Source organism: Jaculus jaculus, chromosome 8 (assembly GCF_020740685.1).
Source record: "Jaculus jaculus isolate mJacJac1 chromosome 8, mJacJac1.mat.Y.cur, whole genome shotgun sequence".
NCBI classification, from domain to species: Eukaryota; Metazoa; Chordata; class Mammalia; order Rodentia; family Dipodidae; genus Jaculus; species Jaculus jaculus.
Genome location: NC_059109.1, coordinates 118644752 through 118670508, shown reverse-complemented (window position 1 = coordinate 118670508; position 25757 = coordinate 118644752). Strand labels below are relative to the sequence as shown.

Below are 25757 nucleotides of genomic sequence, written 5' to 3'. Positions count from 1 at the left end.
GTGAGAGGTAGCATGAAGCATGCAGCTAAGCCCAGTGTTGCCCAAATTAATCAACAAGGTGCTGGTGCTTTCAAAAACCCAAACAAGGGGACCCAGGAAAATGGCTTAGTGGTTAAGGTGTTTGCCTGTGAAGCCTAAGGACCCCGGTTCAATTTCCCAGGACCCACGTAAGCCAGATGCACAAGGGGGTGCAAGCATCTGGAGTTCATTTGCAGTGCCTGAAGGACCTAGTGTGCCCATTCTCTCTTTCTCTCTCTGCGTCTTCCTCTCTCTCTCAAATAATAAATAAATAAGTAAAATATTTTTTATAATGTTTTTAAAAAAACACACAAGGGCTGGAGAGATGGCTCAAAGGTTAAGGCATTTGCCTGCAAAGCCTAAGGAACAGAGTTCGATTCCCCAGTACCCACATAAAGCCAGATGCACAAAGGGCTGCATGTATCCGGAGTTTGTTTGCAGTGACATTCCCATTTCTATTTCCTATCTGCCTCTTTCTCTTGCTCACTCTCTCTCAAATAAATGAATAAAATATTTTTTTAGACCCAAACAAAAACTGGGCTTGGTGATGCAGCACTCGGGAGACTAAGGTAGGATCGCTGTTAGTCCAAGGCCGCCCTCAGACTACATAGTGAATTCCAGGTCAGTCTAGGCTACAGAGAGATCCTACCTTGAAGAAACAAAAACAAACAAGCAGAGCCAGGCGTGGTGGCACAGGATTTTAATCCCAGCACTTGGGAGGCAGAGGTAGGAGGATTGCCTTGAGTTCAAGGCCACCCTAGGACTACATAGTGAAATCCAGCTAGCCTGAACTAGAGAAAAACCCCTACCTCAAAACCCTCCTCCTTCCCCCCGCCCAAAAAAAACTCAAACAAGAGACTGGGGAGATGGCTGAGTCAGGAATGTGCTTGTCTGGCAAGCATGAGTATGGGAAATTAAACCCCAGTGCCCACATGAAATGTCAGATCGGGTATGTGTTTGTGATCCCAGCTCTGGGGAGGCAGAGGCAGATGGATCCCTGGGGCTCCCTGGCCAGACAGTGTAGCCTACTTGGCAAGTTACAGATTAGTGAGAGACCCTGTCTCAAAAAAAAAGGGGGTAGACAAAGCTGGTGTGGTGGCACACACCTTAATCCCAGCACTTGGGAGGCAGAGGCAGGAGGATCACCATGAGTTCAAGGCCAGCCTGAGACTACAGAGTGAAATCCAGGTCATCTCGGGATAGAACAAGACCCTACCTCGAAAGACAAACAAGAAAGGATGTCCTCTAGCCTCCACACACACATGTACATGTGCCAATACAGGACGAGGTGCAAACACCAAACCAAAGCAAAACAAAAACCTGCTTTTCATGACATCCCGGGTTCTACAAACAAGCTAGACACTAATGTCTATCCCACTGTCCTCTGTGTTTGGGGGCAAAAGCAGATACCCCCAGGGCAACCAGAGCTGTGTAGACACCCCCTAGCTTAGCTTTGTGGAGTCCCCCTTAACTTGTGCCTCCTGATCTGCTAAGATGTAAGGAGCCCCCATCACGTGCTCCCTCCTGCCTGATGTTGGTTCTGCCAGGCATTCTTTCACAGTGACAAGAAAAGTAAATGATACACCCTGATCACAGAACACACACTTAAACTTTTAAAAGACATTTATGTATCTTGGGCTAGAGTGATGGCTCAGCAGTTGAGACACTTGTCTGAAAAGCCTAATGACCCAGGTTTGATTCCCCAGTGCCCACATAGAGCCAGATGCACAAAGTGGCGCATCCATTCTATCTCTGCCTCTCTGGCTGCCTCTGCTTGCAAATAAATGAACAAAAAATATTTATTTATGTTTTTGAGAGAGAGAGAAGGAGAGACACAGAGAATGGGTGTGCCAGGACCTCCTGTCACTGAAAACAAACTCCAGATGCATGTACCACTTTCTGCATGTAACTTTCTGCGGGTACTGGGGAACTGAACCCTGGTCATCAGGCTGTGCATGAAAGTGCCTTAACCACTGAGTCAATTCTTCAGCCCTTACACTTTTTTTTTTTTTTTTTTGAGGCAAACCCAACAGACTGGCCTTTTTTAAAAAAATTTTTTTTGTCTATTTTTTTATTTATTTGAGAGCAACAGAGAGAGAGAGAAAGAGGCAGAGAGAGAGTGAGAGAATGGGTGTGCCAGGGCCTCCAGCCACTGTAACCAAACTCCAGACGTGTGTGCCACCTTGTGTGCTTGCATTGGCTTGTACAGCTGGCTTATGTGGGATTGCAGAGTCAAACTTGGGTCCTTAGGCTTCACAGGTCAGCACTTAAGTGCCATCCCTTCAACCCTCTAAACTTGTTTTTTAAAGGAACAATATCCCCGCTATAAGTGAAGCCCTCAACGTCACTTACCATAAGTAGGAGAAATAACCTGCTGAGGCAGACCAGTAGGAAAGGAACGGGAAAGGTCAGTGTGGGGCGGGAGCATGAGCAAAGTGCAACGGTTGAAAATAAAAAAAATTTTTGTGGATGTTTTTGAGGTAAGGTCTCATTCTAACCCAGGCTGACTTGGAATTCACTATGTAGTCTCAGACTGGCCCCCAATTCATATAATCCTCCTACCTCTGCCTCCTGAGTCCTAGGATTAAAGGTGTGTCCCACCACGCCCAGCAAATAAAATATTTTTTGTTTGTTTATTTCATTTATTTATTTGAGAGCGACAGTGAGCGAAAGAGGGAGAGAGAGAGAGAGAGAGAGAGAGAGAGAGAGAGAGAGAGAATGGGCGCGCCAGGGCTTCCAGCCAGCAAACAAATTCCAGACGCGTGTGCCCCCTTGTGAATCTGGTTACTGTGGGTCCTGGGGAATGGAGCCTCAAAACGGGGTCCTTAGGCTTCACAAGCAAGCGCTTAACTGCTAAGCCATCTTTCCAGTGCTAAACTATTTTTAAAATGTTTAAAAGCTGGGGCTGGAGCCTGGCATGGTGGCACACGTCTTTAATCCCAGCACTCAGGAGGCAGAGGTAGGAGGATTGCCGTGAGTTCAAGGCCACCCTGAGACTACATAGTGAATTCCAGGTCAGCCTGAGCTACAGTGAGACCTTACCTTTAAAAAAAAACAAAGTAAAGCCAGGCATGGTGGCGCACACCTTTAATCCTAGCACTCAAGAGACAGAGGTAGGAGGATCACCGTGAGTTCCAGGCCACCCTGAGACTACATAGTGAATTCTAGGTCAGCCTAGGCTAGAGTGAGACACTACCTCAAAAAACAAACAAACAAACAAAAACTAAGAACAAAAACAAAAAATGGGGCTGGAGAGATGGCTCAGCAGTTAAGATGCTTGCCTGCAAATCCTAACAACCGGATTCAATTCCCTATTACCCACATAAAGCCAGATGCACAAAGTGGCACATGCATCTGGAGTTTGTCTTGCTCTCTGTGTGTCTGTTTATATCTCTCTGCTTACAAGTAAATAAAATATTTTTAAAAGGTTTTAAAAGGTGCAGTGGGAGGCTGGAGAGATGGCTTAGCAGTTAAGCACTTGCCTGTGAAGCCTAAGGACCCCGGTTCGAGGCTTGATTCTCCAGGACCCACGTTTAGCCAGATGCACAAGGGGGCTCACATGTCTGGAGTTCATTTGCAGTGGCGGGAGGCCCTGGCATGCTCATTCTCGCTCTCTATCTGCCTCTTTCTCTCTCTCTGTCCATTGATTTCAAATAAATAAATAAAAGTAAACAAAAAATTTAAAAGGTGCAATGATGTATATGCATTAACACATCATAATGAGATCCATTATATTTGTATGCTAACTAAAAAAAAAAATACTTTAAAATGGACTATGGTGGTCTTGGTTTCTTCTGCCTTTTGAATCTGTTCAATCCATGTGTGTTGACTCTGATGTCCAAGGAGGCTTTTCTGATTAAGGCACACCAACTCACCCTTTGGTTTGTAACTAAATTGCTGGCCATGTTATGGAATGGGCAGCATTTGTTTTCTCTCCCTCTAATAAATAAATAAAATATTTTAAAAGGACTGGGGAGAAAGCTTAGCAGTTAAGATGCTTGCCTGCAAAGCCTAAGGACCCAGGTTGATTCCCCAGAACGCACATAAAGCCAGATGCATGCACAAGGTGGCACATGCCTCTGGAGTTTGTAGTGACTAGAGGCCCTGGCGTGCCCATTCTCTCTCTCTCTCCCTCCTCTCCCCTCGTCTGTCTCTCTCATAAATAAATAAAAATAAAATATTTTTTAAAAAAGCAGACAGCCAGGCGTGGTGGTGCACACCTTTAATCCTAGCACTCGGGTGGTAGAGGTAGGAGGGTCACCGTGAGTTCGAGGCCACCCTGAGACTACATAGTGAATTCCAGGTCAGTCTGGGCCATAGTGAGACCCTACCTCGAAAAAAAAAAAAAAAAAAGCAGACAGGCTGCCTCTTCTAAATCCATTTCTCTCCTCACCAGGATTTTGTACTTCTTGGAGCCCTGCACCAGCCCATCAACCCTAGGGAGTCCTGCAAGTCAAGGCCAAGCAGGGTTCTGTGTGCCTTGTCACTCCCTGGCCTGCTGAATAAGGAAGGATGGGGCTTGGCTGCTCCAGATACCGGCACCCAGCAGAGGAAGGGCTGGTGATGGCCCTGGTCTCTTGGAAGATGGGGGACAGGCAGTGCACAAGTAAACGCATTGGGCAGTGCCAGCTGTGAGGGTTGCTATAGAAATGAGTAAAGCTGTGTAGGGCACTAAGGGATCTCAGAGGTACGGGCGCTATACATGGAGGGAAGTTGGAAGGCATTTTTTTAAGCCCGGCTATTGGCATGCATAGGCCCTGCAGGAATGCAGAGCCTTCCAGAAAGAGGGAACAGTCAGGACAAAGGGGATAGGGCAGGAGTGGGTTGCTATGGTCAGAAACCCTAAGGAGGTCCTAGGGGCAAGAGTGAGTGACCTAAAGACAGGCCGGAAGGTGATGAGGCGGGCAGGAAGCACAGGGCAGTTCTGGAAAGGCCTGTGAGCTCCTGTGCTAGAAAGCAGTGGCTTTACAACTTATGCCCCAATTCTTTGTCACCCCACCAGGAGATGGAGTCTGCCTCCTGTTTCCTGGAATGCAGGGTCCACACAGGAGGGCAGAGCGAATAGAAGCGATGCTAGCTGTCCTCTGAGCCTGGCCAGCGTGAGCAATCCTGATTCATTCTCGGGCTCGTATTCCTTTTTTGAATGTGTATATGCGTGTGCATGCATGTTCTGATGTGTGTGGGTGCGTGTGTGTGTTTGTGCGCGTATGTGTGCGTGCGTGTGGACTTAGATCTTCAAGGCTAGTGGTCAGCGTTGAGTGTCCTCCATTGCTTTCCATGTTATTCTTTCAGTCAGACTCTCTTGCTGATCTCAGAGCCCACCAGTTCAGCTCCCCTAGCTCACCAGTGAGCCCAGGGATTCCAGCTCCACCTCTCCAGTGCTGGAATTACAGATGTGCACCTCTGCACGTGGCATTTCACATGGGCCCCAGGGATCGGAACTTAGGTCCCTTATCCCCACTCCTGCTGGTTCTGAACTCAGGTCCTCATGCTTGTGTGGCGAGCTCTTTACCCACCGAGCCATCTCCCTAGTCCTCAGCTCTTACTGTCATTCATCTTCTTACTCTAGCTGTTGTGCTGGGAAGAGGCACAGGCCACATGCAGAGGCCACATGGGGCTGGTCCTGACCACTGTCCCGGGCCACACTCACTGCAGCCAGACACATGGGGCGAGAAGTCTTTTGAGGTAACTCCAACTCCAGATGTCCCTGGACTGTCACTGCAGAAAGGACCCTGAGCCTTTCACCCCTGGAATGGTGAGCCATGTAAACAACAATGGATTAATGCTGCTTTAAGCTGGGTGTCTAGGATGGCTTTGCCATGTGGCTGTGGGTGGTTTGGGCTATGGTTCTCTGATGTGGTTGTGGGAACACAGGCCTGCTGTCACCCTGAGAGAAATGGGGGTACCTTTGAGAGCTCTGTCCAGAACTCCCAGAATCCCACTAGGATGTTAGGTCTTCAGAGACCATTCGGTGAGAGAGAGGGAGAAAACCCTTCAAGTTCCGGTTCAGGTCTGGTCTCTGTCACATCTCTCCTCCTGAAAGAAGGTCCTCCCATCCCGTCCAGCCAAGGTCCCTCACCTTCTGGGAGCTGGCCTTCGCCTCCACCTCCACCACCGTCCCCCTCTTTCAGTTCATCCCTCCGCTGGATCCTCTCCACCTCCATCCAGAAACCGTCCAGGGACACGCTGTCAGCCCAGGACAGCCGCGCGTGGGAGCAGTCTGCCAGGCGAGGTCGCAGGGGCCGCTGGTGAGGAGCTGTGGGGCCTGAGGAGGGCCCGGGGCTGTGGCAGGAGGGAGGGAAGGGGATCAGGGTAGGCTGTGCTCCTGAGAGGCTGGCCCTGGGGCTGTCACGAAGCTTGTGGCTGTCCAGAAACCAGCGAGGAGCCTCTGGGGGCTGGGCATGCTCCCCTAGCTTGTCACTAGGCAGTGTCCGACACACTGGCTATCCCCTCTCTGAGGACCCTTGGCCCTTTTGGAATCCTTCACCATGGGCACTGCTGCCGAGGGGCAATGTGTTCCGCGTCCTCTCTGCAAGGCCCACGAGGCCTTGTCACACGTGGGCGGATGTGTGTGCGTTGTGAGGACGTGCAGTGCCTAATGGCCCCCTTGGTTTCCCTAGAATGCCTTTGATCTCCTTCCTCCCATCATACCCTCTTAGGTGTGAATCTCACTGTCTGGGCCACATTTCGTGCCTGCCTTGTCCCCTTAAGTCCCCCACCTTCCTTGTCAGATCTTCATAGAGAAAAAAAAAAAAAAGGGCTGACAGGGGCAGCTGGAGGGGACAGTCACCTTAGGGAAGCAGAGCTGGACACCCTAACCCCCTGTAGCCCTGAGAGACAGGGGAGGACGCCCGAGTTGCAGCCTCTCGTGTCCCTAGACCACGTGGCTTGTCTTTAGGGTCGGACCCCAGCAATCTGACCTTGGCCCCCACCCCCTCTGCCTCCCACACCACACTGAATGAATTTTCATCTTGTGTAATTGACTAACTCCAGGCTGAGACAGAGCCAGGCTCTGGTCCAGGGAAATGACAGATGTGCACCTCTGCACGTGGCATTTCACATGGGCCCCAGGCATCGGAACTTAGGCTCTTATCCCCACTCCTGCTGGTTCTGAACTCAGGTCCTCATGCTTGTGTGGCGAGCTCCTTACCCACCGAGCCATCTCCCTAGTCCTCAGCTCTTACTGTCATTCATCTTCTTACTCTAGCTGTTGGGCTGGGCTTGGGGACAACGGTTCAACGCTGCTATCAGAACTAAATCCTTGAGAAGCCCTTGGCTGACACTAATGTTCAGAACACAAGCATGTAATATGCCACCAACCCCTGCCAGGGGATGGGGAGGAAAACGACCCCCAGATTCCTCACAGAGGAAGCAAGAACACAGCCATGTGAGCTCAGCATTGACCCCAGCAAGAGTCCTTCAGACAAAAGAAAACTATAAACTTTGTCAGGGTTTGAACTGCCTCAATTAAAACAAAATCTTGGGCTATAGAGATGGCTTAGTGGTTAAGGCACTTGCCTGTGAAGCCTAAGGACCTATGTTTGACTCTCTAGGTCCCATGTAAGCCAGACACATAAGGTGACACCAGCGTGCAAGGTTGAACATGCGCACAAAGTCTTGAGTTCAGTTGTAGTGGCTGGAGGCCCTGGCATGCCAATTCTCTTCCTCTCCCTTTCTCTTTCATAAAAAAATTACACACACAAAAAAACCCTCAACTTTTTGTTTGTTTTGAGGTAGGGTTTCACTCTAGTCCAGGCTGACCTGGAATTCACTATGTAGTCTCAGGATGGCCTTGAACTCACAGCGATCCCCCTACCTCAGCCTCCCCTATTCTGGGATTAAAGGCGTGTGGACCCCCATTCCTGGCTCAACTCAATTTAAGGTGTTTTTTTTTTTAAGGTTTTTTTTTTTTTTAAAGCTCACACAAATACTGGCACATAATATATAAGTAGAAGAACAGATTACTGGGGGTGGAATGGCCTCAGCGAGGTCAGAGGAAGAGACTGAGTAAAAGAAGGGTGGGGGAGGGTGAATCAAAATTCAAGACATTGTGAATAAGCCATATAGAAATGTATTTTTTGGATAACAGCACATCTGGCATAGCAGAAGAAGGCAGTACAAACAAGCACTGTTAGAAATGTGGAATCGACACAGGCGTGGTGGCGCACGCCTTTAATCCCAGCACTCGGGAGGCAGAGGTAGGAGATTCACTGTGAGTTAGAGGCCAGCCTGGAACTACAGAGTGAGCTCCAGGTCTGCCTGGGCTACAGTGAGTGAAGTGAGAGATGGGCGTGGTGGCGCACGCCTTTAATCCCAGCTCTTGGGAGGTAGTAGGATCGCCATGAGTTCGAGGCCACCCTGAGACTGCATAGTGAATTCCAGGTCAGCCTGAGCTAGAGTGAAACCCTACCTCAAAAAGCAAAAACAACAACAAAAAAATGTACACGCGTGTGGAGTTGTGTGCAGAGGCCAGGGCACAGCTTTGAGTGTCATTCTCAGAAACACTGTCCACTGTCTTTTGAGACAGCGTCACTCATTGGCCTGGAGCTCATCAGACTAGCTGGATCACCACGGAAATCCAGCCATCCTCCTGTCATTGCCTCCCCAGTCAAGACTCCAGGTGGGAACCACAATAGCCAGTATTTATGTGGGTATTGGAGATGGAACTCACGTCCTTGTGAGACCAGCTTTTTACTTACTGAGCTCTCTGTCCAACCCCTAAATCGTTGTTTAAATATTTTATTTATTTGATAGAGACATGGAGAGAGAATGGGCATACCAGGGCCTATTGCCATTGCAAACAAACTCCAGACGCATGTGCCGCTTTGTGCATCTGGCTTTATGTGGATTCTGGGCAACTGGGAGAAGTATGTTCAATCTCTGAGCCATCTAAATCATAAAGTTTTTATTGATAACCTCCATGCATAAAGACAATATACCATGATCATAATTCCCTCCTAAGCCAGGCATGGTGGTGCACACCTTTAATCCCAGCACTCGGGAGGCAGAGGTAGGAGGATCACCATGAGTTGGAGGCCACCCTGAGACTCCATAGTGAATTCCAGGTCAGCCTGAGCCAGAGTGAGACCCTACCTCAAAAAACAAACAAAAAAAAAAAAAAAAAAAAGAAGATAATTCCCTACTAAATCTTTTTTGTTTTTCTTTTACTTCTTCTTCTTCTTCTTTTTTTTCTTTTTTTGAGGTAGGGTCTCACTCTGGCTCAGGCTGGCCTAGAATTCACTATGTAGTCTCAGGGAGGCCTTGAACTCATGGTGATCCTCCCACCTCTGCCTCCTAAGTACTGGGATTAAAGGCGTGCTCTAGCCCAGGCTGACCTGGAAGTCACTATGGAGTCTCTGTCAGTCTGACCTCAAGCTCACAGCCATCCTCCCACTTTAGCCGCCTGAGTGTTGGGATCAAAGGCGTGCGCCACCACGCCCACTGAAATCCTTTTTTAATAAGGACCCCATGCTCTCTTTGTACACGGCCTGTCCTGCTGGCGCCCCTTAGTTTCCTCCTGCGCGGTGAGCTATCAATAATTCCATCCCCAAACATACTGAAATGAGGCAAAGGGAACAAGTGAACATGCTAGGGACACCAGCTCCACAGCCTCCGGGGGAACAACGTAACCGTTTTCTTTGAGAAGTAGCCAAACTGGAGATCAAGTTCCTCGCTAATTATGAAACCGGCTGCTTGGCTCTGTTTCTGCTTTTTGAGAAGGTGCCCCTGCCAGTCTGTTTGCACCCCATGCTGGAACCCAGCTTTGTTTTCTGAGCTGTTCTGTGTTCGTGTGTTTTCATGACAATCTGAAAACTGTGGCATCGAAACCCAAACAAAAGCTGGTGACCATGTCACCCATCGACAGCTATGCAGAGAGGGGAGAAGCAGTTATTTCTTTCAGTAGAATTTCTTGGAGGTCCGAGAGGGGCAGGGAAAACTATGCAAAGAAATCAAACACCTGACGCTCTAAAAGGGCTCTCTTCCCAGATCACATTCTGTAGTGAGAGGATGAGTCTCCCCTTTTAGCAAGATAACCATGGGAGGTGTGTTTAACACATCCATGAAATTATTTGAGAGCCTCACAACCTTTTTTTTTTTTTTTCTTTTTTCTTTTGGTTTGGTTTGTTTCCAACATCCTGTTGTTGTGGGCAAAGAATGCACAAGTCCTAAGTGCTTCAGTGAATGTCTACAGTTCTTGTTTAGATTTTTAAAAATATTTTATTTTTCTTTATTTATTTGAGAGAGAGAAATAAGCAGAGAGAGAGAGAGAGAGAGAGACAGACACAGAGAGAGAATGGGTGCACCAGGGCCTCCAGCCACTGCAAACGAACTCCAGGCACATGCGCCCCCTTTTGCATCTGGCTTACGTGGGTCCTGGGGAATTGAACCTGGGTCCTTTGGCTTTGCAGGCAAGCATGCCTTAATCACTAAGCCATTTCTCCAGCAGCTCTGGTTTAGATCTTAAACATTCACTGAGTACTTACTCCATCCTCACAGAAAATACATCCAAGCTTTGGTTTAATATTCCCATCAGGGCTAAAGAGATACCTCAGTGGTTAAAGGTGCTTACTTGCAAAGCCAGCTAGCCAGGGTTCAACTCCCCAGTACCCATGTAAAGCCAGACACACAGTGAGGCACATGTATTGAGTTCTGCAGCATCAGGAGGCTCGCCCCACACATTCTCTCTGTCTTTCCCTCTTGTGAATAAATAAAGAAAAAAGAAATATATATATATATATATATATATTTTTTTTTTCGAGGTAGGGTCTCACTCTAGCCCAGGCTGACCTGGAATTCACTATGGAGTCTCAGGGTGGCCTTGAACTCACAGCAATCCTCCCACCTCTGCCTCCCGAGTGCTGGGATTAAGAAAAAATATATTTTAAAAATATTCCCATCAACTCTATGACTCCATGAAGAGGGTACAATTGTCTCCAATTTACAGATAAGAAAGCAGCTCAAGGAAGGTAAGGAGACCCTCCTAAACTTATCTAGTAAGCCAGTGGTACAGCTAGGATTTGAACCTGGATTGTAAGCTATAGCACCAGTGCTCTTAATAACTGCGCTAGATGGGTTCGAGTGTCCTGGAGTATAATGAGGAGATCTGAATGTGTTGTCTCCCTGCTACAAAGCTGCCCCCATCTCTGAGTTCTGTGTCATACCTGCTCCTTCTCCTTTTGTCCCAGTGGACTGGGGAGGAGGCTTAGAAAGTCCCTTGACAGAGGTCCCACCTTCCCAGCTCACCCTCTGTGTGACCATGGTTATAGGTCTTCTATCTTCTTCATTCTGAATGACTCAAGTTCTTTTTTTATATGAAAAAATTTATTTTAATTAATTTATTTGACAGAGCAAGGGAAAGAGAGAGAGAATGAGTGCACCAGGGCCTCCAGCCAGTGCAAACGAACTCCAGATGCAGGCGCCCCTTGTGCAGCTGGCTAACAAGGATCCTGGGAAATCAAACTTGGGTCTTCTGGCTTTGTAGGCAATTGCCTTAACTGCTAAGCCATCCCTCTAGCCCTGTTTTATATTTTATTTTATTTTAGATAGGGTCTCACTCTAACCTAGGCTGACCTGATATTCACTATGTAGTCTCAAGCTGGCCTCGAACTCACGGCAATCCGTGTGCCACCACACTTGGCTGTGACTCGAGTTCTGAGGTGGGAATCAATGAGGGGCAGGACTTGGTTTCAGCAGTGATCTCAATGCACAGGGGTATGGCAGGAGATGTTGGGTGCATCCTCACCCATGTGCAGGTATATAGCCATGCATGCCCACGTGGACTTAGGTCGAGGGACTGCCCTGTGCTGCCCCAGGCGTTGGCAGGAAGCCTGGCTTCTCCATGCCCACCATGCCCTCTCACGATTCAGCAGACGAGCACAGCGTGAACGATGGGCCTTGGGCTAAGCATCGCCACGCAGGGCGTGATCCCAGCATCAGAACACAGCCATACTGCCATCTACGAAGCAACCCCTGGGGGAGGGGGGGACAAAGGGAACAAAGTGCTAGACCAGGCAAGTCCTACACTAACTGTTTCACATATTATTTCAACTGAGCTCTTGAAGATCCCAGGGCGGTGGAGATGGCTCAGTGGACCTGAGTTCTTTGATTCCTAGATGCTAATAATGTAAAAGCCAGAAGCTGTGGTGCTTTTGTAATCCCAGCACCCAAAAGAACCAACACCCAAAAACTGTCCTCTGACCTCCACACGTGTGTCATGGCATGTTTAAATGCTTTGTGCATGAGTGCTGTGCTGCTATTGACATATTGATAATAGACATATTTATTAATTTGAGAGAGAGAGAGAGATACAGAAATAAGCAGGTAGAGAGAAAGAGATACAGAAATAGACAGACAGGTAGAGAGAGAGAGAGAGAGAGAGAGAGAGAATGGGCGCGCCAGGGCCTCCAGCCACTGCAAACGAACTCCTGACGCGTGCGCCCCCTTGTGCATCTGGCTAACGTGGATCTTGGGGAATTGAGCCTTGAACCGGGGTCCTTAGGCTTCACAGGCAAGCACTTAACCACTAAGCCATCTCTCCATCCCTAGACATACATTTTTTTGTTATTTTAAAATAATGTTTAAAAAGAAATCCCAGCCTGGTGTGGTGAGGAACACCTTCAATCCCAGCACTCGGGGCTAAGGTAGAAGGATCACACTGAGTTTGAGGCCACCCTGGGTCTACAGAGTGATTTCCAGGTCAGCCTAGGCTACAGTGAGGCCCTGCCTAGGGAGAAAAAAAAATGAAGGAAGGAAGGAAAGAAGGAAGAGGGAGGGAAGGAGGGAAGCAAGGAAGGAAGGAAGGTGGGAAGGAAGGAAGGTGGGAAGGAAGGAAGGAAGGAAGGACAGAGGAAAGGAAGGAAAGAGAGAAGGAGAGAGGAAAGGAAAGAAGGAGGGAAGGGAGGGAAGGAGGGAGGGGAGAAAGAAAGGAAAAAAGGAGGGAAGGATGGCGGAGGAAGGAAGGGAAGAAGGAGAGAAGGAAAGAAGGAAGGAAGGAAGGAAGGGAAAGGAAAGGAGGAAGAGGGTAAGGGAGGGAATCCCTATCATGTAACAACTTTCTTTTTAAGACAAACAAGTTCAGAAGCACACCTGGCTCATTCCAGGCCGTGCGCTCATTCTTTGAATCGTTCAGTGATGCTCCCAAGGATAGACTCAGGGTGCAGTGTTTGCCTGGCATGCACAAGGCCTCTGGGTCCAATACCAGCACGGCACTCATGCACAAAGCATTTAAACAATGCTCAGCATGTCTGTCCCACATAGAAATTCTGCTAGCAGTGGCATTTACAAGCATAGTCATTTTATGGTACCTACAACACAAGAATAAAAACCTCCTGAGGCAAAATCAACGTAATTCGCCTTCCCAAATCAGGTTGGAGGCTGGGCTGGGGGGCAGGGAAAGGCGCAGGTGTGGGCGTTCCCTCCAGCTGGTTCAAGGTGGGCAGAGCCAGAGGGCAAGGGAGACTCATTCTGGACCCAAGGAGACATCTCACTGTAGAAAGCAGGCCCATAGACCTTTGCTTTGCACCCCTGCCTGTGCCCCTGAAACGGAGGCAGCTTTGCCCGGTCCCAATGCCCAGGCTATGCCAGGACCTGTGACACCAAAGCCAGAGGGAGTAGATGCCACCATTGGTATGGTGTGAGATGACACAGATCCCCAGAACCCGTGTATAATGGGATGCACAGTCTGTAATTCCAACAAACCAAGGACTGGGGGGGGGGGGCGGGCACGAGCCCCAAGTCAGGAGACCTCTGAAACTCACTAGCCAGCTAGTTTGGCATTTGCCAAACAAAAGAGATTCTGTCTCAAACTAATTGGAAGGTGAAGACCAACCCCTTGAGGTTGTCCTCTGCCCTCCACTTGTACATGTAGCGTGCGTGCACGCGCACGCGCACACGCACGGTCAGAGAGTGATCCAGACACGTGCATGCAAACCTCTATGCCAACCATCAACGGTCTATGAGACACTGAAGATGGACAGACAGCCCTGAGGGACAAGGTAGTAACCAGAGGGGCAGAGGAGAGAGGCTGGAGGAGGCAATGTTGGGATGTGGCTACTGAACTTCAGGGGTTGGGGGAGAGATACAGAGCTCACAGGAAAGGGACAGGTTGTCATGAGCAAAGGAAGTTTGCTGGCTGGACAGGAGCCTACATGAGGGCTTAACGAAAACAAGCCTGGCAGAGTGACACATCCCTGGGACCCCATCACTCAGGAGGCTGATGTAGGAAGACCTCAAGTTTGCGGCCAGCCTGGGCTACACAGAGAGACCGTACCTTCAAACAACAAGCCCGTAACAATAAAACGGTAAGACCAATGTTCAGAAGAGCAGACATGTTGGCAACAATGATGGTGCTATTGTCTGTATAGTTATTTATTTATTTATTTATTTTAGGTAGGGTCTTGCTCTAGCCGAGGCTGACCTGGAATTCGCTATTCACAGTGATCCTCCTACCTCTGCCTCCCAAGTGCTGGGATTAAAGGCAGGTGCCACCACGCCCAGCCTAGTTGATCTAGTTGTTTGTTTTTTTTTTTTAAATCAATAAGAAAGACAACAGTAGATACTGGGCAACCAGGCAGCGGAAACAACATGGGAGTGCTGTATGAAATGATGCTAAACTCACACCAATCAGGTAAAGGCAAATGAAAACTGATGAAATATTCTCTTTTTTAAATTTTTTAAAAATATTCTTATCTATTTATTTATTTGCAAGGAAAAAGAGAGAGGGGGGGAGGAGAAAGAGAGAATGGGCATGCCAGGGCCTCTAGTCACTGCAAACGAACTCCAGATGCACATGCCACTTTTTGCATCTGGCTTTATGTGGGTATTGGGGAATTGAACCCAGGTTGTTAGGCTTTGCAGAGAAGTGCCTTGACCACTGAGCCATCTCTCCATCCCCCAGATGAAATATTTCTCACCTCCCAGACAGACAAATCACAGAGGGATCCCTCACACCTGGATTTAGCATGTGTCAAGAGAAAGACATCCTCAGGCTGGGGTGATGGCTCAGGCAGGAAGTATTTGCCCTGTAAGCATGAGGACCAAAGTTTGGATCCCACAGCGCCCACATAAATGCTGGCTGGGTGCGGTGGCACCTGCATCCCGAGCACTTGGCAGGTGGAGACAGAAGATGGCCAGGGCGAAGTGGCTAGGTAGACTAAATCAGTGAGCACAGGGTTCGGCCAGAGACCTTTGCCTTGCTAAAGTGAAGAGCAATTAAGCAAGACACAACCTCTGTTCTCCATATGCATGTGCACTGGCATGCACGCCCATCACAGAGATAGAGTGAGGGGAGAAACAACATTCTCATAGCATCTGCTGAAGAGGCGGGGGAGCCAGGAGTGTCCACACGCTCAGAATGGCACCCGCTGAACCTCCTCCACGATTTGCGGCTTCCATGTTTGTTTCCATGGAAACAAAGCTCCAGGCACACTCCCTTTGACCACAAACGGCTGCTGTGCTTCAGGCCATGTCCCGCATAGCAGGACTATTCGCCTTTCGTATGCATGGATCACATTTCAGCCCTCACGGTGAGGCTGGGGCGGCTGGTCCTAACCATTTGAAAGCCAAAGAAAATGAGGTTCCGAGAGGTTGAGGAACACCCTCAGAGACCCACCGCTGGTAAGTGGTGAAGCTTGGCTGTGAAGTTCAGGTTGACCTTGTCATTTGACTCGCGTGGGAGTGGATCATTCCAATCGTGCATTTGCATACAGAGGGTGTGTCTGGAGGCTTAAAGGTACCTGCTATCTAGAGAGATCAGCTGGCATGGAGCTCGGTTGTCATGCAACTCCATGTGAATCAAGTATGAGCTAAGGACTTTGAGGTGATTTGTCCAACAAGTCACTTGGGTGTTGTCAGCCAAGTTTCCTAACTACTATTGATGAGAGGCATTTGATAAGTGCTCTAGGCTCAAAATGGGTCTTTCTGGGGCTGGAGGGATGGCTTAGCAGTTAAGGCGTTTACCTGCAAAGCCATAGGATACAGGCTCGATTCCCCAGGACCCATGTAAGCCAGATGCACAAGGGGGTGCACGCATCTGGAGTGTGTTTACAGTGGCTGGAGGCCCTGGCATGCCTATTCGCACACTCTCTCTCTCTCTGCCTCTATCCCTCTCACAAATAAATAAATAAAAATAATTTTTTAAAAACCTGTAATAAAAAAATGGGTCTTTCTTTCAGTCGGCTCCAGTTGAGGAACCCTGCTGTACACTGAGCATAAACTCAGTAATTTGCTTGTAAGTTTTCATAGCAATGGTAAGTGAACAGAAACTATATTTATATTGGGGAGTGGGCTCAGAGGGAAACCTGTCAGAGGTGTCTTGTTCAAACTGGATCCTTAGTGTTCCTCTCAAGGCCAATGTTACAGCATTGCCGAGTTTCAAGATAGTATCCTTGACGGCCACGGCCGCGGTCTCCCTCACTTCATGGGAAGTTCTACTGGACCCTGACTTTCATCACAGCCCCCCGACTCAAACCTTCCTGATCAGCATTCAGTCCTATGCCTTCTTCCAGATGAGCCTGTGGGCGCTTCCAGAGACTGCATTATATCCGCTCTCCAACCGCCTTGCCCACCTGGGGACTTTATCAGGCAGCGATGAGCATTTCCTTTGTTGGGTGAATATCTCATGTACATCTCTGGTTCGGCTGCTCTACTTTGCCTGTACACGCGAGCCAGCCAAGGTGAGCTGAGAGTTGCGGCCCCACCGGGGTTCGCTGAATAAATAAATGACTCACGGTGGGTGACTAGCGAGATGAATAGACTCAAGTGGCGGGGAGGGGGTCTGGGAGACCTGACCAAGTGGTTTTGTGAACTGGAACATAAGGTCTCGCATGGAGTGTCCCAGGGAAATGGTTTTCATAACTTGGAGAAGTGGACTCTCTCAGAATTAAAAAAAAAAAAAAATACTTACATAGGAATTCAGTTTAAAGCACTTACTGATCATATTGGTCAATATAAATTTTTGTTGTTTTTCACTCTAGCCCAGGCTGACCTGGAATTCATTATGAAATTTCAGGTTGGCCTTGAACTCACAGTGATCCTCCTACCTATGACTCCCAAGAGTTGGGATTAAAGGCATGTGCCACCATGCTGGGCTTTTAGTTAATATAATTTTTTAAAAATACTTTATTTTTAAAATTTATTTATTTGAGACAGACAGAGAACAGGTGCACCAGAGCTTCCAGCCACTGCAAACAAACTCCAGATGCATATGTCTTATGTGGGTTTTGGGGAATGGAACCTGGGTCCTTTGGCTTCACGGGTAAGTGTCTTAACCATTAAGCCATCTCTCCAGCCCCAGTAAATATAATTTTGATGGACAAAATATTTGTGTTCTAATACATTTGAAGATGCGTTTTAAGGAGCCTTTTCAATGCTTAAAAATGATAATAAAGGGCTGGAGAGATGGCTTAGTGGCTAAGTACTTGCCTGTGAAGCCTCAGGACCCCGGTTCGAGGCTTGATTCCCCAGGACCCACGTTAGCCAGATGCACAAGGTGACACAAGTGTCTGGAGTTTGTTCACAGTGACTGGAAGCCCTGGCGCACCCATTCTCTCTTTCTCTCTGCCTGTCACTCTCAAATAAATAAAAAATAAACAAAAAAATTTTAATGATAATAAAGCAAGGCATAGTGGTGTACACCTGTAATTCCAGCACTTGGTAGGAGGACTGAGAGTTTGAGGCCAGCCTGGATTATGTATGTAGTGAGGCCTTGTCTCAAAGATAAAATTTACGTAAGATGTTTACATAACAGGAGTTTGGAAAAGCATTGTTCTGGAAGTAAGCACAGGGCTTAACTGCTTTTGTTCATTTTCTTTTGTTCTAAGTAAATAAAGGGGAAGCTATGAAATTTCAAACTAGTCTAACGTAGCATTTATTTGTTCATTCAACCAGTCAGGATTGAGCACATTCAAGGGGCCAGAGGCTCTTACAGTGAATTCAGTATTACCAGCCTCAGGGATCACAAGGGACCCAGAGATTAAAGGTGGGGTCAGAGGAGGAACCATAATAGGTAGGTAAATAGACAGAGAATAGATGATTGACAGACATAGATGCTAGATAGATGATAGACAGAGATGACAAATAGGTAATGATGGATGATGTATAGATATAAACAGATTACTGAGAGAGAGCGAGAGATAGACAATAGATGATAGAGAGGTGACAGATAACAGAAACAGACAGATAGCCATAAATGATGGGTAGATGACAGAGAAGATCGATCAATCATAGTTGAGGGTAGACAGGACATATAGATGGCAAATAGAGATAGGGAGATCTAGATGACTGAGATAGACGTAGACAATATATGGAAAGATGAAAGGTAGGCAGGTTGACGGATGGCTGATGCAGATGATGGATGTAGGTGACAGACAGACAGACAGACAGTGATGGAGTGACAGGAGGAGGCCACTGGAAAGATGTTCACATCTTAATCTCCAGAACTTGTGAATGTTATACAACAAAAGGGACTTTGCGGGTGTGATTGTTAGGGTTCTTGAGATGGAGGAGAGCCCGGATCACATGGGTGGGCCCAAGGTCATCACAAGGGACTTTATTAGTGATGGAGGGACACAGGAAGGCAGAGGAGAGGTGGTGATGACGGGAAGATTAGAGTCAGAGGGAGATGGAAGAGGGTGCCGATGGAGGAGGGCCATGAGCCAAATAACACATGGTCAAGGCAAGGAAAAAGGCTAACCACCCTCCACAGCAGGTCCGAGGAACAGGACCCCTGATTTTGAGGATTCCCGACCTGTAGACCTGTAGGATAATGACTTCGTGTGGTTTCATGCAGCAACAGCAGAAAACAAATGCAGATCAGACAGACTGTTGATAAGGAGGGAGAAAACCTCAGCTGGTTGAGTCTCAGTAAAAAAAAATCCACATCCGGGCTGGAGAGAGATGGCTTGGTGATTAAGGCTCTTGCCTGTAAAGCCAAAGGACCCAGGTTCGATTCCCCAGAACCCACATAAGCCAGATACACAAGGTGGCACGTGTGTCTGGAGCTTGTTTGCAACGGCTGAAGACCCTGGCCTGTCCATTCTCTCCCTCCCTCCCTCCCTCCTTCTCTCTCTCTCTTTTCTCTTTTTCTCTCTCTCTTTCTCGATCTGCCTCTTTCTCTCATAAACAAATAAAAATCCACATCCCCAGACGTCTCCCCCCAGTTCAGACAAAGCCTCACACCCCACCACGGACACTTGCTACGTGACACAGGGGTCGCCACAAGCACCGCTGTCCCCGGAGCCCAGAGTCACTCTCAGCAGGAAGTTTAGACCACGCAGGCCAGTCCGCAGGGCCTCAAACAAGTGGAGCAAGGAGACGCCCCTGCCGCAAGGCTGTTCCCGGCTGGGATGGTTGGCAAGATCTATGAACATCCTAACGCTCCTTTCACACCTACAGTCTCACACTTCAGGATTAATTTCTCCCACTGTAATATGCCCAACAGTGCTGAGAATTGTTAAAAAAAAAAAAAAGGGGGGGGGGAACCCACTACTGGGACCTACCCAAAGTGCACTGGCCAAGAAGACCACATGCCATTGGATCCGGCAGGCCATTAGAATCAGTGAGCTGAATCTTTATGTTACTACATGTGAAGATACCCAGAGAGTTAATTAAGGGACAAAAAATACCCTAAAAGCACATGTCCAACCTGACTCTACTTGTGGGAAACTGTGAATGTCGGTGTATAGATAGCAGAAAGTCCTTTCAACGTGTATTTCAAAGACTTAAATTCTCAGCAGAAGGCAGACATATTTCTGTATTGTTTGTCTCTATAATCACCATATTGTGATATGTTGTAATCAAAGTGCCTGTGGGAAGCTCGAAAAGTTCTTGTCTGCCAGTGACACACAAGAGCAGAAAAGAGGGGGACACGGTTCTCAGCCAAGGTGACCCCATAGCCACATTGACCAACTGAGACCCAAATAAGTCGGCTGGGGTCCCTGTACCCTGTCCTTCCAGAGGAAAGGAAGTGGCGAATCTAAGGATCTGAACACAATGGTACCTGCTGGAGGCAGACGCAAGAGCCAGGCAGCGCTGTGTTCCTGGAAAGGTGAGAGTTAGGAGGTCGGGGTGAGAGCTTGTAGCACACCCTCCCCACTTCCACTACAACTCAGCCAGGTGTCTTGGAGCAGCTGCTGGGTCCTCAGAACCTCAGCTTCTGCGTCTACACCATGGAGGGGAGCTCCTGCCTCTCATGGCTGTCCTGAAGCTTGAAGTGACATCCTCAGCTCCAAACCTCCCTCCCCACCCACGAAACCAGTACCTGCAGCCCAGGTGGGCCCAGCGCCCCGGCTGCCTGGCGATACGGGCTCGTGGGATCCGAGGACAGGGCGAGGCCAAGGGTGACAGGGCCAGCCCCTCCATCCGGGCAGCAGGGAGAAGGGCAGACTCTGTCATAGGCTGGCACACGGGGCTCCCAGGTAGGCTGACTGGCTGTGCTGCTGTCTCTGGGGCTGAATGAATCACAATGGAGCTGGAGGAAGGTGGCAGGGCCTGTGGCACACCCATTTCCAGACACCCCCACACTGGGGCCAATGTCCAGCCTCCCTCTGAGGTGGGGCTGACTGAGCCAGGGCCACCTACAGGCAGGTATGTGTGAGTACACACACACACACACTTGTGAGTCCAGCCCCCTACACAAGATCTGTGAAACTGAAATGGCACTTTTAAAAATGAACGTAAGGGCTGGAGAGATGGCTTAGCGGTTAAGCGCTTGCATGTGAAGCCTAAGGACCCCGGTTCGAGGCTCGTTTCCCCAGGACCCACGTTGGCCAGATGCACAAGGGGGCACACACACATCTGGAGTTCATTTGCAGTGGCTGGAGGCCCTGGCGTGCCCATTCTCTCTATCTGCCTCTCTCTCTGTTGCTATCAAATAAATAAAAATAAAAACAATAAAAAGGAACATTAGCTAGCTTGTTGGCACATGTCTATAACCCCAGGATTTGGAAAGTGAAGGTGGGAGAATCATGGGTTGAGGTCAGCCTGGCCTACATAGTGAATTCCAGGCTAGTTTAGGCTACATAGTAAGATCCTGCTACATAAAACAACCAAGGGTTGGGTGTGGTGGTACACACCTTTAATCCCAGCACTTGGGAGGCAGAGGTAGGAGTGGCCATGAGTTCAAGGCCACCCTGAGACTATATAGTAAATTCCAGGTCAGCCTAGGCTACAATGAGACCCTACCTCAAAAACAAAACAAAACAAAAACTACCAATCAAGATGCTGGAGAGATGACTCAGCAGTTAAGGCACTTGCCTACGAAACCCGGGTTCAATTTCCAGTATCCATGTAAAGCCAGATGCACAAGGGGACACACGCATCTGAAGTTGATTTGCAGTGGCTGAGGCCCTGGTGTGCCCATTCTCTCTCCCACTTTCTCCCTCTTTCTTGCTCTCTCTCAAATGAATTAATAAAATCTTCTTTAAAAAAAAAAAACCAAACACACATGAACCAGACATGAATATTTTTTTTTCTCTTTTTTGGTTTTTGGGGTAGGGTCTCACTCTAGCCCAAGCTGACCTGGAATTCACTATGGAGTCTCAGGGTGGCCTTGAACTCATGGCAATTCTCCTACCTCTGCCTCCTGAGTGCTGGGATTAAAGGTGTGCGCCACCACTCCCGGCTTTTCAGACATGAATATTTTATCCTGGATTGGAGAAATGGCTTAGCAGTTAAGGCACTTGCCTGCAAAGCCAGAGGACCCAGGTTTGATTCTCACATAACCATATGCACATGGTGGCACATGCAACTGGAGTTTATTCACAGTGGCTAGAGGCCCTAGCATGCCCATTCTCTCTCTCTCTCTCTCCCCCTCTCTCATAAATAGAGTGTTCCTCCTGACTTCCCCAGCATGTGTTCTAACACTGCATCTGCTGTGGACTGGTCTGTGAGTCTCTCCTCCCAGACCAGGATAGTGTCACGGCCTCTCTAGATTATGTCTTGGATCTTCCTGCCCTCCTGGAAGCCTCTAAGTGTCGGTCACCTCTTTGAAAGCTTATTTGCTTTTAAGAAGAGGTCCCTTAAAGCTGGGTGTGGTGGCACATGTCTTTAATCCCAGCAAGCTGAAGGAGGAGGATCACCATGAGTTCAAGGCCAGCCTGGACTACAGAGTGAGTCCCAGGTAAGCCTGGGCTGGAGCAAGACCCTGTCAAGAAAGAAGAAGAGGAAAAGGAGGATGAAAAGAGAAAGGGGGAAGAGAAAAAGAAAGGGAAAGGAGGAGGTGGAGGAGGAGAGGTGTTTTTGGCTGTGGTGGTGACCATCCCAGGCACTCCTCAACCAAGGGTTCAAGTCCTCAGGGAGGCAGGATTTGGAGCCTAAGAAACTGGCAGTATAGCCCCACAGCAGCCACAGGGCTGGGACTATGCATGGACCTGGGTCCAAACATGGGAAAAGGGGCTGGAAAGATGGCTTAGCAGTTAAGGTGATTGCTCACAAGGCCTAAGGACCTCGGTTCTATTCCCCAGAATAAGCCAGGCACATGGTAGCGCATATATCTAGAGTTTGTCTATAATGGCTGGAGGCCTTGGTGTGCCCATTCTTTCCTTCTCTAGCCCTCTCTCTCCCTCTCAATTAAGGAAGGAAGGAAGGAAGGGAGGGAGAAAAAGCCGGGTGTTGTGGCGCACACCTTTAATCCCAGTCTCGGGAGGCAGAGGTAGGAAAATCTCCATGAGTTCGAGGCCTTCTCAGACTACATAGTGAATTCCAGGTCAGCCTGGACTAGAGTGAGCAGGACCCTACCTTGAAAAATCAAAACCAAAACAAACAAACAAAAAGACAGGAAAGGGCTGGAAAGATGGCTTAGTGGCTAAGGTGCTTGCCTGCAAAGCCTGTGGACCTAGGCTCAACTCCCCAGCACCCACATAAGCCAGATGCACCAGGTGGTGCAAATGTGTGGGGTTCCTTTGCAGTGGCTAGAAGCCCTGGCTCACCTATTCTCTCTGTCTCCCCTTGCAAATAAATAAATAAAACTTTTTTTTTTAAAGATGGGCAAGGCCTTGTGGGACAAAGGTCCTCAGGAAGCCCCTCGGTGGGCAACCATCATTGGTTCAAACAGACCGCGCAGGTGGCTGGATGTCCACTCTCCACGGGCCTCAAAGAGCCACAGTACAGAGAATCTGGGGCCCCAGTGATGCCAAGGCCCTTCCCAGTGTGTAGGTCGGACCAGGAGTAAAAGTGGATGCACAGCTACTATGGAAGTGCACGCAGCTTCACGTGGGGCCCATGGTGATGCGTAGAGGAAAGATGGATGGAGCAGGTGAGCGGATGCGTAGGTGGATGGGTGGATAATTGGGTGGATGGATGCACATGGATGGATGGGTAGGGGGTGGATCAGTAGATGGACAGATGGAGGGGCGGACGGATGATGGATAAATACATGGACAAATGGATGAAAGGTGGCATAGGACAATGGCTAAGAGCAATGAGTAAAAAGACCAGTAAATGGAGGAATGGACGGTTGATGGACAGACAGGTGGAAGAGTGGCTATGTATAAGAATGTGAGGAAGCAGGACTGAGGGAACGGGTGAGTTCAGTGAGCCCTTGGTGAATGAGTGAACACATGAATAAATGCTCAAGTGAGCCAACTAGTGCCTGAGTAAATGAATGTCTATTCCAAAGCCACAAACTCAGGCCACGGCCTCCTCCCTTCCAGGTAGGGACCCCGTGGGAGAAAGCAAGAAGGGAGAGTGAACAGTCTGGATCCCGCGTAAGCTCTGTAAACATCCGACAGGAAGTGCCGCCTTCTGGCTTCCTGGAAAGCCCTGTGCCATCATAGGCAAGCCTGGAGGAGGCAGTGTGCCCCACCTCTTCACCCCTGGCAGCATTCCTCGGCCCTACTGGCCCTGTCGCTGGCCCGGAGTATCGGCTGGGCCGGTTCAGTCACTGTGATGAATCCGACCTGCTGGCCCGGCACCTGGCAGCTCGCCAGCACCTCTCAGGCAGCCACACCTCCCTTACTGTGGAGATTCATCCTGTGCCCTGGAGATGCAGAAGGCCCTGGAGCCACGTGCTGCCTTTGCGCCCTCCACACGGCTGGCGCTCCCAGAAAGACAGCGCTGTCCAACCCAGTGTGATACAGTGTAGCTCCATCAACCCCGGGTTGAGCCTCAGCTCTGTGACTTCTGGCAAATTCCATAACCTTTCTGAGTCACAGGTTCCTCATTTAAGTGAAAATCTCCTATGTTGCTGGGCATGGTGATGCACGCCTTTAATCCCAGAACTCGGGAGGCAAAAGTATGAAGATCACCAGTAGTTCGAGGCCACCCTGAGACTACATAGTGAATTCCAGGTCAGCCTGGGCTAGAATGAGACCCCTAGCTCGGGAAAAAAAAAAATGTCTTGAGAGGTGGTCACGTGGACTGCTCCTGGTATATAGGAGGTACAGAACCCCTAGTTTACAGTACTCAACATTGTTCTTTTTATTTGAGAGAGACACACAGAGAGAATGGTTATGCCGGAGCTCCCAGCCACTGCAAATAAACTACAGACGCATGGGCCACCTTGTGCATCTGTCTTACTTGGGTCCTGGGGAATCGAGGTAGGGTCTTGATCTAGTCTGGGCCTGACTTGAAATTCACTACGTAGTCTCAGGGTGGTCTAGAACTCATGGCGAGCCTCCTACCTCTGCCTCTTGAGTGCTGGGATTAAAGGCGTGCGCCACCACGCCTGGCTCTAATTGTATTTTTTATTGTTCTTTTGACAGCAATTTAGGGAGCACACTAGGGAAGTGCCAGCCAAGCACTGTGCAAAGAACCCTACATGGGCTGACCTGTGTCCCCACAGACACTAAAGACCTTATGTGGACATCATGAGTCAGGCTTTGGTCCTTGTATAGGGAGCATGCTTGGCTCCAGACTCAGACCCATAGCAGGGGACCCACACCCAGGGAGACACCGTGTGAAGGAGGATGGTGATATTGTTGCAAGCCAAGAAGTGGGTGCACGGCCACTAACTGAATGCTGGAGAGCCCAGGAAGGCGCCTTCAGCTCGGGCTTCAGCTAGCTGGCCTGCTGCATCTTTGCCTCAGGCTGCCAGCCTCTGCCACTCTAAGACACTTCCCAGCTGGTACCCATGCCTCCAGAGGAGTCTGTACCTGCTTTGCAAATGACAGAAGGGTCAAAGCAGTCGATGGCTGGGGAGGCTGAAGGGCAGGCATGGAGGATTCCTGCCCCAGAGCCCTGGGCTCAGGACGGAAAGAAAACAAGCGTTAGGACTGGAAATGACAAGGGAGCATCAGCTGCGCAAAAGGTCCAAGGATTGTTGGGTGGACCTAGGAGCACCTTGTGGTATAATGCCGGCCATGCTTCTTGTGTCACTCAGGCTGTAGGACACACCTTATTCTGAGTTTGTACCCATTTCCTGCAGGTATCAATGGCAATCGGAAACCACCCCCATTCCAGTCTAGAAATGAGTCGGAGACCCCTGTGCATCTCAAGAATCATCATTTGGACTCAAAATAATAAACCCTTTCCTGGTTGTGTAACTTTGGGCAAGTGACTTCACCTCCCTGAGCCAGTTTCATTTTCTGAAAATGAAGTAGCAGAGCTGTCATGAGGGTGCAGGAGAAATGGCAGCTCCCTGTGCACTCTGCAGGGATGTCTCTGGGGAGCTGATTAGTAGTGGACGTGGAGTTTGTCAGTCACACACACGTGTGTGTGTGTGTGTGTGTGTGTGTGTATATACACTTGAATAGCGTCATCTTCTGCATCATCAGAGGCCTGGCGTCTCAGCAGCCCCTAAAGCA

General features: G+C 49.0%; 1 protein-coding gene across 1 annotated transcript in view; it reads right to left on the bottom strand.

The window, feature by feature from the left end:
• The window catches only part of Arhgap40 (Rho GTPase activating protein 40), a 47124-nt gene extending 26715 nt beyond the window's left edge, over positions 1-20409 (bottom strand). Inside the window, exons 1-2 of the mRNA XM_045157665.1 lie at positions 20276-20409; positions 6098-6300 (exon numbers count right to left, since the gene is read on the bottom strand). Of these exons, the coding sequence (XP_045013600.1) occupies positions 6098-6300; positions 20276-20409 (337 nt within the window). The remainder of the gene's footprint in view (positions 1-6097; positions 6301-20275) is intronic.
• Positions 20410-25757: the final 5348 nt, after the last annotated feature.